At 40.3% G+C, this 16,871-nt stretch overlaps 1 protein-coding gene across 1 annotated transcript in view; it reads left to right on the plus strand.

The window, feature by feature from the left end:
• The window catches only part of PLCB1 (phospholipase C, beta 1 (phosphoinositide-specific)), a 457,703-nt gene extending 441,139 nt beyond the window's left edge, over positions 1–16,564 (plus strand). The window contains exon 32 of the mRNA XM_010007158.1: positions 16,334–16,564. Within this exon, the coding sequence (XP_010005460.1) occupies positions 16,334–16,564 (231 nt within the window). The remainder of the gene's footprint in view (positions 1–16,333) is intronic.
• Positions 16,565–16,871: the final 307 nt, after the last annotated feature.

The raw sequence follows: 16,871 nt of genomic DNA on the forward strand, positions 1-16,871 counted from the left end.
AGGAATTGATACAGTGTGAAATATCAATAAGCCTGTTCACAGGACCAGATCTTTTATGTGAAATTACTGTCTCTTTTCCCATACAATCACCAGTAAAGTAGTGAGTACATATTGAAATATGAATGTTGCCTGCTAAGAAGCTGAAGAATTCTGTGCCCTGCTGTATTCCTTTTTGAAAAGTTTTCTGGGCAAGTAAGTAACCTTCCCCATTCAGTCTTCCTAGTGTGATCATCTGTTATAGATGCCCACTGCAACAATGTCCATTTTCATGTCCAATTCTGTCATTACCCAGAGGATTTCAGCAGGTCCCTCTCTTATAATATGCTGGAGATCAGAAAAAAATATAAAGATCTTTGATAAACATCTCATCAGGGACCCTCTTTGTACCTGTCTTCCCTGAACAAACTGTGTCTTTTGTGTGAATATTTCAGTCATGTGATTTTTTTCTACAAAACCTGTGGTTTATGCCAGCAGTGTCATTATCTTGATTTACTTAAAAATAATCAGCTGCCTTTTTTTTTCCCCCTGTTTTGTGAGTATAGGCATCCCTAATCACACAGATATGTTGTAAGAGGATTGACTCAGTATTCACCCTCGTTTCCCTCCTATAACCATTATTAATAATAGCACTTTGTTAAAAAACATGCATCTACTAGAGAACATTTTTAGTGTCTTTTATAAGAGTGACCTATCAAGTGCAGGATAGTGACATGAGGGAACCCCATGGTGGCTAGGCTGTGTGTTAAAGGTGATAGCTTTGGGGTTTTCTTGTGCAGAGAAGTGTAAACTGCTGTTGGCTGAGGATAAAAAGAGCTGTTTTACATACAGAAAGTTGACTGCCCAATGCTCTGCCTTTTCTTATTAAAAGTAGGGTTAAGTGTAGGATACAGGAGAGAGAAAGGTGGAACAGCTCTGGAACTGCTGGCACAGCATGCAGAGCAGGCTGACAGACAGCGACCTGCTGCTGTTTGTCTGACTTTACATCAGCATCTCTCTCAGGTCTGATTGCCTCTGGCAGGAACGCTTTTCAACACAGAATATTGCAGCTGCTTGTTCTCTCATTTCTGTGGCAGGAAGACACCATTCCCAAGATCTGTTTGTATCGGCTGAATCTTATCTTTGACTGCTCATTCATGCTGCAGGCATAGAGGCTTTAGGAGAAAACACCTATCAGTTAATGGCTGCACTTTTTAAAATAATCCCACTTCCCACCATCGCTGGTGCAGAGGACAGTGGCCGCAGGCAGTGGCTGTGACTGATGTGGCAGTCCCTGCTGTGCCTCTGACAGGTGCCTGCATCATGGCACAAATGCCAAATTGTAGTCTGAGTCTATCAGTAAAGGAAAATATGACCAGACAAGAAAAATTCAGTTGTCATAAGGTCTGTTCTGCGAAGAGAGCAAGACTTAAAAGCATGGGATGAAGCCTTATTTGAGAGCCCAGAGCCATAACAGCAGGAGAGAGAGTGGTGTCTTTTCCTGATGTATAGACCAGATGTTCCTCTGCAACCAGCCTCCCTCCAACTTCTAAAAGAGTAACTAAACTATTTGAATTTCCCACCCACATTTACCTTGCATTCATAAATGATCCTGTCGAAGAATCTTCTTAATCAGCTGTCCTTCAGATTATATATGTTGCTGTTCTTCCTTTGCATTAATCACTGGAGCTCTGATCTTTTTTGTCTGAAAACAGTCACACCGTAGGATCAGAAAATGAATGCACTGAAAATGCAACACTGCAAATTAAACACGTGGATAATGGCTTGTGGCTTCAGTAGTCTGTGTTAACATGTGACAAAGACAGAATAGTAAACCGAGAAAGAGTTCTCCTGTGAATTCAGTGCCCCCATTATCTCTCCTTCTTTATCCGAAGGGCTGAGGAAACCTTTTTTGTTAGCCAAGACAGCTTGGTGCTTCGGCTTAATTTTCATTGCATAATTTAAATACAGATCATGTCGACAGTGCTGCAATTAGTGGATAGCCTAAAGACTTATTATTTCAAACTAATTGATATGTAAGAAAGTTTAAATAACATCAGTGATAAGAAATTTTTAGGAATAACTTCTGTAACTAACTCAGAATAATCTTTCTGCTGTTACATAGAGTAGCAGATGGCATCATTATTCACTCACCATCCCTAAATCTAATGCCTGCCTGTATTTCTATAGTTCTAAATGCATTTCCATGAGATGGAGAAAAGACGACATCCTGTAGTCATTGTTCTAAAAAGGTTTTTTGCTAGTAAATAATCTCATTCATTTCTGATAATTCTCTACCATCATTTGGAATAAACCCAAAATTCAAGATGAATGTCTTTTTCCCTCAACAAAAATGCATAGGCTAGACATATTGTAAATAGGGCTTTAAACCAAGCAACCAATGTCTTTAAAGTGTGGGGATTTTTTTTGCTTCCTCAAATGCTTTGGTCACTTATGAAAGACTTTTGTTTTTCTAGTGTTCATTAAACTTATCTTCAACTAGATTGTGATCAGAATTGGCATCAGAGAATACACTGTAAAGTTGTATAAGACCTCTCAAGAACTTTTTTATGCTTTCTGAAGATGTAAAGTACTGAAGTAATAATAAAACACTGATAGACATTAAAAAGATAAGTCCTTATAATGGAAAGAGGCTTTGTTCTACTGCCAGGTGTTTGTTGATTTTTTTTTTCTTAAATAAGGTTTTGCATGATACAAAACTTTTCCAAGATCCAAGCTACCAATAGTGATACACATAAATGAAATCAGATTAAAAACAAATTGGAGCTCTAAGGAGATCACATTATACATTTTGATGTCATTCCTTTCTGTGGAAAAAAAAAGCAAAGGATTTAGTGAAGTTCCACGAGATTCACCTCAGTTCAAGCTTGACCCTCTGGTGAACTAAACTTTGATGAACTAGATTAACTTCAGAAGGAGAGAAGCCAGAGACCAAATCCAGCACACCCTGATGTTGATAGAAAAGCTGATTCTTCCTGCCATAGGCTTGAGATCTGGATGAGGCTCCAGTGCAACCTCTGCATGCTGTGGCCCACTGAGATCAGTGAAGAAGGGAGGCACCAGAGGAACTGATTCTCCAAGTAGTTTTAAGTTGTAGTGTCCCTTATTTTCCTATCTCTGCTGGCTTCTGGGGAATTTGCATATCCATTGTCCTGGAAACACGAAGGTCTGATCACAAAACTCAACTAGGCTATTAGCAATATAATTAAGAGATCCGTTCAAGAGGACTTCAAGATGTCCAATTACACAGCAGGATAAAAAGCATACGTAGTGCAGCTCAGGTGCACAACAGAAACCCAGATCAGATTGTACACAAAGAGAAAAGTGGGCAGGTCTGGATGTGAGAATGGCATCTGACTTTCTCTATGGGAATTTATTTACCTGTGTTTCAAAGCAGGCTTGGATTTTAAGTAGCAACCTGGTCCTATTTCCTAGATTCTTTCCTACTTTGCAGTTTCCTTGAATTGCTAAGACAAGATAGGTGAAAATCCTGCACCTCTGAAACATGGCTCCTCCATTTCTCCTTTGTGAGTCTGTTTACCTTCAGTTCTTTGCTGGGAAACGAGTATGCACTTCATGTCATTTTGTGCCAGTGGTTCTTTCATTCGACCTGGTTAGTTTGTTCCTGAACTTACATGGTTGTGGTGCAGTAGTTCCAAAACCCATCAAAGTCAGTCACTTTCTTCTTGTAGACCTTGTAGACTGAAGCCTTTGACAGGCATGAGTTCAAGCTACTCTGCACAGCAGTGGGACAGGCTTCATCGTGTTTATCTAGCTTTATAAAGTCACCTTGTATGTCAGTTTTTGCATTGCAGGCTGCTTGTTGAAATGATTGAAATAAAGTTTTCTACATGGTTCATCTAATTTTGATGGGTGCTTAGAGATTTGCCTGAGTTTGCAGTGGTCAGCTTTAATATGACCTTGAAAAAAAGTTTAAATAAAAAACAACTGAACTGAAATATTAATCCCTTTAACTTAATCATGAGGATGGCTGCAGTAACCTCCTGTTGCATAGTACTACTTCATCCAGTAATAGCAGTACAGACAATAAGAGGAGTGCTTTTTTTTTTCCCTTTTAGTTCATTTTTGGTTAGTATTGGGAAATAATAACCTTCAGGCTATTTTTTATTAGATTGAACCTTTGGGCAGTATCACCCTCACATTAAGCTATAAAGTTTTTAAGAGTTACAGTTAAAATTCCACAGTAATTTTCCTCCTGAATTAAAAAAACAACAACAACAAATGTTGTGTAATGCACTAAAGTATGAAAAGTGGTGGATAAATGGATTAAATAATGATGGAAGTAGAGAGATGTGAATATAATAGTAATATACAAACACAGAGCAGCCATAAATAGTACCAGACTCTATATCCTTAGTAGCAAGGATAGATCTCCATTTGATGTTCACTGTATAATAATGAAAATATACATCAATATATAAATTCTAATGGAGTCCAAATTTTCATCATTGTTAACTCAGCCTCAACACTTCCCTGAAACTTGGAAGTACAAAGACCAAAACACTGAAACATTTCAGGCATTGGAACATGCTGCCCAGAGAGGTGGTTGAGTCACCATCCCTCAATGTGTTTTTAAGTTCATTTTTGGTAGTATTGGGAAATAATAACCTTCAGGCTATTTTTTATTAGATTGAACCTTTGGGCAGTATCACCCTCACATTAAGCTATAAAGTTTTTAAGAGTTACAGTTAAAATTCCACAGTAATTTTCCTCCTGAATTAAAAAAACAACAACAACAAATGTTGTGTAATGCACTAAAGTATGAAAAGTGGTGGATAAATGGATTAAATAATGATGGAAGTAGAGAGATGTGAATATAATAGTAATATACAAACACAGAGCAGCCATAAATAGTACCAGACTCTATATCCTTAGTAGCAAGGATAGATCTCCATTTGATGTTCACTGTATAATAATGAAAATATACATCAATATATAAATTCTAATGGAGTCCAAATTTTCATCATTGTTAACTCAGCCTCAACACTTCCCTGAAACTTGGAAGTACAAAGACCAAAACACTGAAACATTTCAGGCATTGGAACATGCTGCCCAGAGAGGTGGTTGAGTCACCATCCCTCAATGTGTTTAAAAGTCATACAGATGTGGTGCTTGGCCATATGTCTTAGGGGTGAACATGGCAGAGTAGGGCTACAGGTTGGACTTGATGATCTGAAAGGTCTTTTCCAACCTAATTAATTCTGTGATTCTGTGATCTTTTCTGGAAGATGGAAACTGAGGGACAGTAGCTCTGTCTTCACTGTTAAACTTCTACCACATTCCAAATAGATTTTTTTCAATAGCTTGTTATGTTAGAAAATAATATGTTGGTCACTAAATTGACTCATCGTTTGGGGAGAGTCAATACTAATAGTAAAGAAGAAGCCAGGTTCATGTTGTTAATGAGTTAGGATATATATTGGAATACCCTGCATTGTTACAAGGGATTACAAAACTGCAACTACTTGAAAAAAAACTTCAAATAAACTTTTAAGACTTTGATCTTTATACATAGAGTGCTTGCTTACTAGTCTAAAAACATTTGTTTTTACCAGGATATTAAAAGAAGGACTGACTGCTCAGTAATTTTCCAAGCAGTCTTTTCAATGAGGCTCCATCCTGCAGAGGCTCTCTGATGTGAAGAGGTATAGTCAGTGCAAAGTAAACTTCAAAGTGCAGCATAAGGTTTTATCAGTGTGATTACTTTTTGAACTACTGATGGCTTATTTCTAAGCCTCAAGGTGGTTCCCTTACAATTATCAATGACCTGGAAATGATAGTGATCATGTACCTCATGCAACACAATGTCTCAAGATACACAGACCTCAGTGTTACGTTAGGAGCTCTTACTACTCGAAACAGACTTGAGAGTCTCGGCTGCGTAGGAAGGACAGAGTGGGATATCACAGTGAAAGGAGGTGCCAGACTTAATCATAGGATGACTGTTCCTTTCCCATTGAGTAGCAGAATGATGCCACTAGAGAGAGACAGAGAAATAGATTATTTGTTCCCATTTCATTCTTGTATTTGAGAGGAAATCTCTGTGCTCGAAGGGAATTCTCTGCAATACTGATCAGACCTGTTAGAGATGTCCTGCCAAGAGTCAGCCACAGGTGAGACTATAATCATCTATTAGCAAGGTGGATGTGAGAGACTGAAAAACACTTTGTTAAACTGCACTCAGAGTTCAGTTTAGGCAAGGATCCAAAAGCAGTGGTGCAGGTTCACCACTTTTTTTCAGATCTGTGCTTCTTCAGCTCCTGAACCCTCTCACAGGAGGCCTTAAGCACCTGAAGCTTTCATTTCTTGTCTCTCCCCTCTTTCAAAAATAGTCAGAATCTCTCGTTCTGCAGGACAGCACCACTTTTAGGCAAAACACATTATACATCAAGTGGCCCTGTGGATTCCAGGGCCCCCTGGAGACATCCTGCTTGGCTGCTGTGGTGCTGTGCAGCTCTGAGAGTCCCTTGTTCTTCGGTCTACCCAGGATTTGAAATATTTCTGGAATATATTATTGCTGTTATAACCTCAAGATGTCATTTAAAAGGAGTTTCCAAGGGACTGTTATGACCTCTAGAGCTAAGAGTTACCATACTGCTACTCTTCCAAGGCCTGTGCTATTGGACTGTCAGCTGCTTGTTTACAGGATGGCTTGGAGGCACCATGCAAGTGGAAAAAAGCAGTCATTAGAAGGTAATGGATGCATTACTTTTTTCTTGTTGTTTGTTTTGAAGATAGTATCCAAAATATGGATAAACACTTTATAAATGGACCAATTAGGAAGCTTTATTTGAGCTATATTACTAGAGTTATTTACCCTGGATCCACCCCAATAAACTAGGGCAGTATCTGATGATAGATGGGACTTCAGTGGAGTTCATAGAATCATAGAATCACAGAATCCTAGGGGTTGGAAGGGACCTCGAAAGATCATCTAGTCCAACCCCCCTGCCAGAGCAGGATCACCTAGAGCACATCACACAGGAACGCATCCAGGTGGGTTTTGAATGTCTCCAGTGAAGGAGACTCCACAACCTCCCTGGGCAGCCTGTTCCAGTGCTCTGTCACTCTCATAGTAAAAAAATTTTTTCGGATATTCACCTTGAACCTCCTATGCTCCAATTTGCACCCATTACCCCTTGTCCTATCACTGGTCATCACTGGTTACTCTGGATTTATTGCATTGAAACTGAGCAGATTCTGTTTTGCTTACAGTGAAGCTTACTCACTCCAGTGATAATAAAAAAGAGCAGAATCTAGCCTTAAAATGTTCTACCTACTCATGGAGAGGGGATTTTTTTTCCTATTCATACCAGCTCAAATTATCTTTGTTCATATGCATCCTGAGATGCATAGGTCACATATTTATAGAGTCATCAAAAAAACCCCACCTTCTCAAGAAAGCTCAAGAAAGCATAATATTTACAAAAGGAAACAATTACACAAAATAGTCATCAGCAAGAAGAGTGATTTCAAGTATACAGTTTACAGGGAACAGAGTAGGGCTTTGCATAAGGATAAATTGCTGTACTGATGAAGAAATGGGAAACAAAAGTTATCGTGAAGAAAGCCCTCCCACAGAACTCAGTACAAGCAATCACTTTAAAGAAAATGCAAGAGATCTGAAATTACTACTAATAACACAACTGCCAGTAGGAAAATATTGCCAGTTTAGGCTTTTGCTGTAAGGAGCTACTCTGACTCACAGTCTTCAGGAGAGGTACAATGCAAGCCTATGTATATATAATGCACGTATAACCTGGGCAACACTGATGGCCATCTCATGGCTTTACCATTTATTTTTCAATTAGCTCTTGGAACAGTTGTTGGATTACTGTACAGAAGGAAGATAGGAGTTTCTTTACCAGAGTGTTAAAATCTAGGAGCCCAGGTCCCAGGTTTCTACACAGTCCCATTGGTTTAATTGAGGTTGTAGTTAATAAAGGTAGAGACATAGATTGATGAAGGCCCTGAGGTTACAGTCTATTGCCTTGAGACAGCAGATATTAAAGGACTTATTTATATGGGGACTTGGTGTACATCAGGGAGGCTTAGCAAATCACCTTTGCTTTAGTAGGAAGAGGCACGGAGCTGAAATGTGAAAGATAACAGGAAGTCAAAGAGGGAGTATCTGAATAAGGAAAGATAACACAGGATACAGTTCCTAGATTCCTTGGCTTGTGATGTGAATTTTTCAAGCCCATCTTCAGGCAGTTTCTGAAGGACAGTACCTGGACTGTGCAATCTGTTGATACGGGAGGGCAGGTGTGGCAGTAGTGGATCAGTCAAAACACAGCAACTCCTGAGCAAGTCCCTGATCTCAGGAGTAGCATGGAGACCTTGCGGGGTGAAAATGAGCTTGGTGTGTTAGACCTTTTGTGAAGGACTAGGAGATCTTCATCTGGGAGAAAAAGGGTTCAAGGTGCGGCTGGCAGTGAGTAAGTCCTGCCGTTAGTGTCTCTTGTGTCTGTCATGGTGTAAAAAATACCTATTATTTTAAAACACAGTGATGGGTGTGACCTTGTGAGAGGACAGGAGTCATTAATGGGAGCTTTCCAGTCAGCAGAAAGACATTTTCCTCACCAGCAGTTGCTTCCCTAGCGCAATGTAGTTCCCTGCACCACCTCTGATACTGAGTGTCCTTAGGTTTTCTTTAGTGATTCCCCATGTTTTGAGATAAAATCTCAGCTACCTGAACAGCGTCATTTCCATATTGTTTACAAGTAGCTATGTTAAGCCCAAATGTTAACGTGGTGGCATGTTCCTTTATACACTTGGTTGCAGTCACGTCACTGGAACAAAAAGTGAGCATTTAGGAGCTCTCTGCACACATAGAGCTGTTAACTCCTTTCCCTGGCCTGGAAAAACAGCTTCCTAATAAACCACATTTCTCACCTGCTTTCGTTAGGCAGTTCTTCCACATGGCAGAGACGGGTATATCACTTTTTGAAAAGGTCCGGCAGAGGAGTCCCAGGTTCTCCTCAAAGCTCCTCCTCACCTCAAGTCACTATGTTCTCCAGCCCCCTGTAGCATGCAGAATGCTGCAGAGGAACTGCAGCCATGAGACATGAGGGCAACTAAACAGTGGTTACTCCTTTGGCTTCCCAGCAGAAGTGTGCTTAGTGGAGGGATAACATGGTCCTTAATAAGAAACTCCTTCTGTTTCCAATTAAACAAAAATTGCAGCCTATAAATCACTTGATTCCTGAGCTCTGTTCCTCAATTTCACTCTCCCTGTTATTGAACCTCCATCTGCTTTTAACAATTCTTGCTACTCATGTGTCTTTTATGCTGTATCCCTCCAGAATGGCTTTCTAATTAAGTAAGCTCTGAAAATGAAAAGCAGCAGAACAGCAGCTTGTTGCTCTCTGTACCCTTAATCTGGGAGTCCTCTATGTGCTATTTTGGAAGCTAAATTGAGGTCACTGACATTATGCATATTTGTTGTCTGATGCAGTCTTAAAAGCCCCAAATCCTCTATTCAAAATTATCTTCAGGCACATGGGTCAAACATTTGCGAGAAGGAAAAGAAGAATTTGGAGCTTTAGCAGATTTAGACAAATAGGAGGAGTGAGAAAGGGGCCACAATCTCAGACCAGTATTTCTGTTGCAATCTGCTTTCACTGACCAGGGAAAAGATCAGTGTCAGTGGTGTTAACAAAATAAACATTTCCAATGACATTTGAAAAGGAAAAGGGGAGCTTTGCTGAACAGAAATATCCTGTAGAGTTTGCAGTCCCCTTTTTGTTACAAATCGTGTAGTGACCAGTTACTGCCTCTTGTCAAAACACATTGAGCTGAAATTGCACAGAAGAAATTAATACAGTTGGGTATCTCATCAGTAAAACAAAAAGAACAGGAGCTGATTATGTGGAATTAAATATTATACGATGTGTGGATAGTGCCATGGTAATTATGGATACAGATTTGTATCACACTTCAAATGGTGAAAAAACACTTTACCCAGATGCCAAAACCAATCATTTGCTGCCCTCTGCCTCAAGGGGAAATAGCACAGCATACAAATTTTTCATATTTGGAATCAGAACTCAAAATTTGTGAAAATCTTTTTTTTTAAACTTGAGAATAAAGCATTTGCTGTTGGAAATGTCAGAAATTGTTGAAGATGCCAAACTGTTTAGTTCTCAGAATCCATTTTTACCTGGATTGTTGAGCCAGGATATTTTTATTATTTTCCATTCATAATTCATTGCATCATTCAGAGCAAAACCAAGTGGGATCAGGAAGACAAAGTATTTATGAAAAATGCAAAATAAGATAGATTTTAAAAGAGGGATAAAAGAAACACAAAACTCAAAAAAACTGGCCATACGGAAAAATTGCAAATGAAATGGAAAGTCTGTGACTCAAAAAAAAAAAGTGTATTTTGAGACATCAAATTTTTTTTGCAGTGGAAGAATTTAATCAAAACAAATACAAATATGTTTTTGATTCTAAAAAATGGTATTTTGGTGGTTTTTTTGTTTTCACCAAAATGTGTAACTAGTTGTATTTCGTATATAACTTTGTCAAAACATTTTTGCTCTGAGATGAATTCTCTAGATGCTTTCTAAGTAGTGACCCTTCTGTTATTTTTGAGTTGAAAATATATTTTAAGAAAACACGTGAGCTGGAATGAATCCCAGTCCGTGTGGAAGTGGATTCAGTTCGTGTCAGTTAACTGACTGCTTCTGGCATGGGATGTTACATCAGGAGAATAATGCTACAAGGTCACACCACTGTGCAGACCAAGCTTGTGATACCTCAAGGAATCCATGAGGAAGGAAGAGAGGGGAAAATTGTTTGGAAAACACTTCAATTACTAACTTCCGAAATGCTGCTTTTAAGGTACAAGGGGAAGGAGCAGCAGTGTTCACATTAACAGCTTCAAAGGTGTTGCTGTGGCAGGAAGGGAGATGGTTTGGACATGATTTCCCCTACAACATCCCTTTCCCTTGGGCTACCAAAGTGGGGGGGAGGTCAGACAGAAGCAATGCTGAATATCGGCCAGCTGGGTATCTGCCTCTTCAAGCTGTTTATGTTTGTGCAGATACCTGCTTCCCATGGCTTGAGCTGCTGCTCTACAGAGAAAACTTCTGAACTTCCAGTAGCTCATTATTATATTCTTATATGTCCTTAGCCCAACTTGGTTATTTATTTTTCCACAGTTATCTCAAAACAATCCTGAAATTTAAAAAAAAAAAAAAAAAGATCCTGAAAGATCCTACAGAGGGGAAGAGGAGCTGAATTTCAGGTAGTGAGAAGGAAGAGGAGTTCAGTAGTTGAAGCTTAAACTCAGGGACAAGATAATACGAAACATTCTAAATGTGGAGTTACTAAGGATTAAAGGGTTCAACGTATTTATTTAATTTTTTATTTTCTGCATTTTTTTTTACCTAAACACTCCATGTGAACTTCAGCCCTCCTGGTAACTTGTGTTGGCAGCACGTTGCGTTTTTCATGTGATCATTTTATTTTTGTTCTTGGTAGAAACAGAAGTTCATTAGATCACATAGCAAGTATGCAGAAGTCTACAGGGGCTTGATCAGGATAGTCTGAAACCACAATTACTGCTTCTGTAATTCTGTATTGATCACAGTTACTGTTTTTAATGTCCTGGTCGCTATTGTAATGCTATGTTATGCTTTATTATTTGGGTACTTCTAATAATAACAGCTAGGTATAAATACTATACATTGTTTTAATAATACCATCCATTTCCTTTCCTAAGTGCATTTTCTTTGCTCGAAGCTGAATGACCACATTCATTTTCCTCTCCCACATTCCAAGGAAGGGTTTCCGAGGTCTTTCCCTGGATGATGACCCTTTGTGGAAAGCAGTTGTAGCTAAGGATGCCAATGAGCTCTTTGCATTGGGAGGGAATGTGAGTGGATCCACAGGGCAGCTGGCTGGCTGCCAGGACCTCTGCTCACTACAACACAAGCTTACTCATTTAAAGTCCCACCCATTTTCCATCCCAAGGGCTAGGGGCTGTTGTAGTCAGGGTTTAAAGGATACAGTGGTGTTTGTCTGGGGCAGGAGGGTGCACCAGCCCAAGCCCCTCAGTCTGACCACTGACTGATGCTGGCTGAAGTTAAAGGGGTCCCCCAGGCTCTGCTTCCCTGTAGAAACCCCTGTGGGATGTAGCTGGCAGAGGCAGGATAGTTGCAATCAAAGCCTCACCATATCCAGTGTTATTTTGAGTACAGCATGTTCCACACCTGTGCTGGACTATGTCTAGTATGGTAAGTGATCATATAACCGGAGTGGAGGAGACCCCTTCCAATGAGAGTGGCACCTCCTGAGCTTTGATTCCTACTTAAACTTCATTTCTCATCTTTTGTAATATGGGGATAAAATGCTGATACTTATTTTGTAAAGATGATGTGAGTATCAGCTAATGTCTTTTAACTAGCACTGTTGGGTAAAAAATAAAGGGTAGGTAGACAGAAGCATACATTCAAAAGTTAGAGCTTCTGGCCATGGCTGTCAAGAGTGAGTAACACATTCATCTCCTGTCTCCAAGGTCCCCACTGCAAGCACTTAATGACAGCTCCAAATGTTCAAGTATTAACTCATTGCCTGTAAGTAAAATAAACAGAAGTGTGATTTAGCTGAAAAAGAAATAATGTTTCTGACTCCTTATGGGATACTAAAGCTGCATAGAGGTGACATTAATAAGTCACTTTTGCTGGGGATTAAAGAGAGGACAGAGGATCGATCTATAAGAGGGCAGATAGTGAGAGAACAGAAGGAAGAAGACTGTTATGTGTTAATGGGAACAGTGGTCCAGATAATCATCTGCTCATCTAATAATCAGTCTCATTCCCTCCCCCCAGCTTTGTCTGGCTCCAAAATCCTAAAAGCAAGTGTAGGTCACCTTGTTTAGGAGCTAGAGAGCAGAGAAATCGGGGTAGGTGGATTGTGACAGGAAGCAACCCAAGGGGACAGCAAACTGAACAGTGAGGCCACACTGGGCTGGAGTCTGGTGGGGTATTGGTCATGCAAAGAGGTTTTTACTTAAATGCACACTGATGTGGCACTTTGTCATGCCATCAGCAAGCCAAATAAAAGACATACATGACTACTGCTACTCATAGGAAGGCAGCTTTCCACTAGTGAATGAAATGCAAAGTCCTTTAAAGCCACAGACTATGGTTATCACTGTCTAACAGAAGGATACTTATGCTTTTAAAAGAAAAAAACAGCTGGCTTTTTTGAGCAATCTGTTCCTTTAACCTTGACCCACAACTGTTTGCCAGTTGTGCCTGGGACTGGTGATTTAAGGAGAAACATAGCCAATGCTCTGTTGTGGGTTTGCAAGCCGCAGGCTTGCTGAGGAAGACTTCAGCAAGGGGTCAGGTCTGGCAGTGGGACAGCTGCGTTTGGGCCAGGCTCCCCCACTGGGCTCTTCATTGCAGCTGGAGTCCTGCATGGTAGCTTGGTGGTCAGGGAAGGGACTTGGAGGTGCTTGTCTGAAGCCGAGCAAGGGGAAGGACTGACGGTGCCTTTGAAATCCAAAAGAAAATAATTTTTACACACTGTTGCAGTTTTAATCAACCTTCCTTGTCTACTGTCTGCTCCATCTCAACTAACTTCAATCTCCTCATGATTAGATAGCTATATAGGCTGTCTCTGGAGATGCTTAAGAGAGAGAGAGAGGTAGCTCCAGATTAATATAATTTCTATTAAATGCTTGATTTAGGAGGGATTATCCACTGGAGACACTTAAGGAGGTGAATGTTAGACACAACTGCTATCTAACAACATGCTTATGGTTGCATTGGGTTCAGATAATGTTCAGTTTCTAAGGGATTTCAGATATTTCTATTGCTGTTAAACCTAATTAAGCAAATCAAGGATCTGAAGAAATTTGAGCACCAGGAGAGTTTCTCTGACATTTGATACCTCCTTCTACACCTGAGGTGCCCAAAATTTACAAATTCAGTAATTCCATGAATGACAACAAGGTGAGGAAATGCAGCAGCCCATCTCTGACTCAAACACTCCTGTATAAAGAAATTCATGTCCTTATATAAAGCTTTGTCTTGCAGTGCTTTGGAGCCTTTCCCATGATTTCTAGATTTATAAAGTACGTTGTATGCTAAGCTGCCTATCCCTGAAGGACAGGGACTGACTTTTTTAACTGACTTTGTGGCATGCTTGGACACTGCTGTGGATCTGCATCAGCAGCCCAGAGCCTGGCTGAAAACGCTCCTGAACGGGAAAAGACGATGCCATCACTGCTCTTTCAGACTAACCCAAGGAATGTTTTGTCCCATGTTTGGCATAAATCTCCCTCTACCTGATAGCTGTTTTTTTAAGCAGTGTGGGTATTCAGCATTGAACTGTAACCAAAAGCATGATTTCATCATGATGGCAGACCTTTTGCCTAGAACATAATCTTGGAATTTGCAACGTGGCCTACGTTGTGTGCCATCACTCTGAAGCAGAGACCAGGGTAGGTGTGGCCTCATGGTGGTTGAGGTCACTGGACAGCAGGAGTGCTGTCCTGGGGCCATAGTGAGCTGGGAAGTGAGGGATGATAAGCACCATTTGTGATTTCTTCCTGTCAACCACCACTCTATGACACTCTTCCTCTGATAATATATGCACTCTTGGAAGTGTTATCAAAATAGGGATGAAAGGAGGATCCCTTCAAAAACTTGTATCTAGACATAAAGCCTGAAAACAAAGGAGAGTAGAAAAAAAAAAAGAAGGGTGTTATGGTAGTGACTGTCTAACAGTTGATAAAAATACGTATTTTATTGGCAGAGTGCATTTAAATGCAACCGTTTGTGCCTCAGACCCACTGTTTGTCAGCACTTTGCCCCTGATGTGGGAAACTAAGGCCAGAACAATGGGAAGATTGCCAGAAACAAGGCAGGAAAGGAGCTTTAGCAGGAGAACCAAAAGGAAAAAGCCAGATCTTAGATCTTGAGGAAGAAAAATTGCAAAATTTGTCTAATTAAGGAATGTAGAACTAGTCCGGGTGAGCTAAGGACGTTGATTTGCACATCAGGAGAAAGGAGAAGAGGCCTCACAAAAATAAAATCAGGGATGCAGGATGAAAACCAGGACAGAAGCATGGGGAATGGGATTGGAAGGGCTCAGAGGGAGGGGGCAGTGGTAAAGTCACATGCTGTGGACAGACCAAGGATGGCAAGAGTAGTATAGGTCCCAATGTTCCAGTGAAAAATTGTATTACCTGTTGAGAGCCGTTGCAATGGGGTGAAGGAGACTTGAAACTAGATACGATAGACTCAAGCACAGAGCTGAAGGATCAGAATTCATAACACCTTTATTCATCCTGGAAAAAATATATTTCAAAATACAATTTCCTAAGGAACTATTGTGAAAACTGCTGCAGCTACAGTTAGCAGAATCTGACTCCCTCTGTTTAAGAAGGTGGGTGGATGGATGGTTGGATGGATGGACGGATGGAGCAGGTTTGGCACTGCAACTCACCCCTCTTGCTTGCTGCTGTGCTCATATTGGTCATTATGAAAAAATTGGCTTTGTCTTCAGTTGAAACCTTCATACACACTGATGTTTTTTTTAAATAATGGATCATGCAGATCCTAATATGGGCACTAAAAACAAAGGCTATACGAAAAAATACTGGGAAAGGGCCCACAGCTTCCTGAAGACTGATAGCCAGATTTCTTTCTGCATGCCTTTTGCATCCTGTTGATGATACGACACTTTTTCCCCAGTAACGTCCAAGACACATACTGCATTAATCAGATAATGTAACTTTCCATGATCCAGCCCTAAGAAATGTAATTTAACTATTCTTCCCTCCCTCTTTGACTCCTTTCGACAACTGGCTTTTTCCTAATGGTTTCTCCAACCCAAGAAATCTGGCAAAAGTTATTATATTGTCCTCAGAGCAATGTTTGTGGTGTGATTAATGTGTGATTAGCTACCTGAAGCTTAATAAAGGCCTTGTTCTTACAAAGGCTTATCTGTGATCCATACTGCACTTGAATAGGGTCTTTTGAAAGCCAGTGGGAGTATGGACACCGATCCAGTTAAATCCACATATATTTTAAGGATTTGGGTACCCAATGATGGTACCCAAAACCAGCCTTTTGCACAAATGACCGCATGTTCCTTAAGCTTTGCAATGACTGCATGGAAATCAATGGGTGGGCTGGATGTGTGGCACTAATATGAAAAAGAAAGGAATAAATTCTGAAATGATGCAACAATGCATTATTGATTTCCCCCCTGCCTCGTGTGGTATGTTCCCCATATTGCAGCACTGGTCTCATTAAATTCACATGAAGACAGCTTGTCTCTTTCGTTGTAGTTGCAGGTGGAACTTGATCAGGAATACCAAGACAAATTCAAAAGACTGCCTTTGGAAATCCTGGAGTTCGTACAGGAAGCCATGAAAGGGAAAATCAGCGAAGATGGAGACCACAGTTCTGCCCCCTCTTCCCTGGCATCTGACAGTGGAAAATCAAATCATAAACCTCTGCAAAGCGAAGAGGAATTGGAAGAAGATAATCCAGAAAAAGTGTTTGATACTACTTTGTAACTGCCCAAGCAACAATCAGTGTGCCAGGATGCACAGCTCCCCAGCTGCCCATCCCCTCTCCCAGTGTGAGCTGCCACTGAAGCGCTTCAGGAGGCAGGAGGAATCTGCATTCAAGTGCACATTTCCCAAAAGGAACATTTTATAGAAAGTATTGTGCAGAGGTCTTCATTCGCACTCTTCATCTTATTATTCTAAAGCTTAGTGCAGTTGTAATGGGAAAATTAATATGTTAACCATCCTCTCTATTTTTTTTTCCTTTTTATTCTGGCCAATTTACAATGGGTAATTTCCTGGCCATATTCACTGT

The sequence above is a fragment of the Chaetura pelagica genome, unplaced genomic scaffold (assembly GCF_000747805.2).
Source record: "Chaetura pelagica isolate M959 unplaced genomic scaffold, ChaPel_1.0 scaffold111, whole genome shotgun sequence".
Lineage (NCBI taxonomy): Eukaryota > Metazoa > Chordata > Aves > Apodiformes > Apodidae > Chaetura > Chaetura pelagica.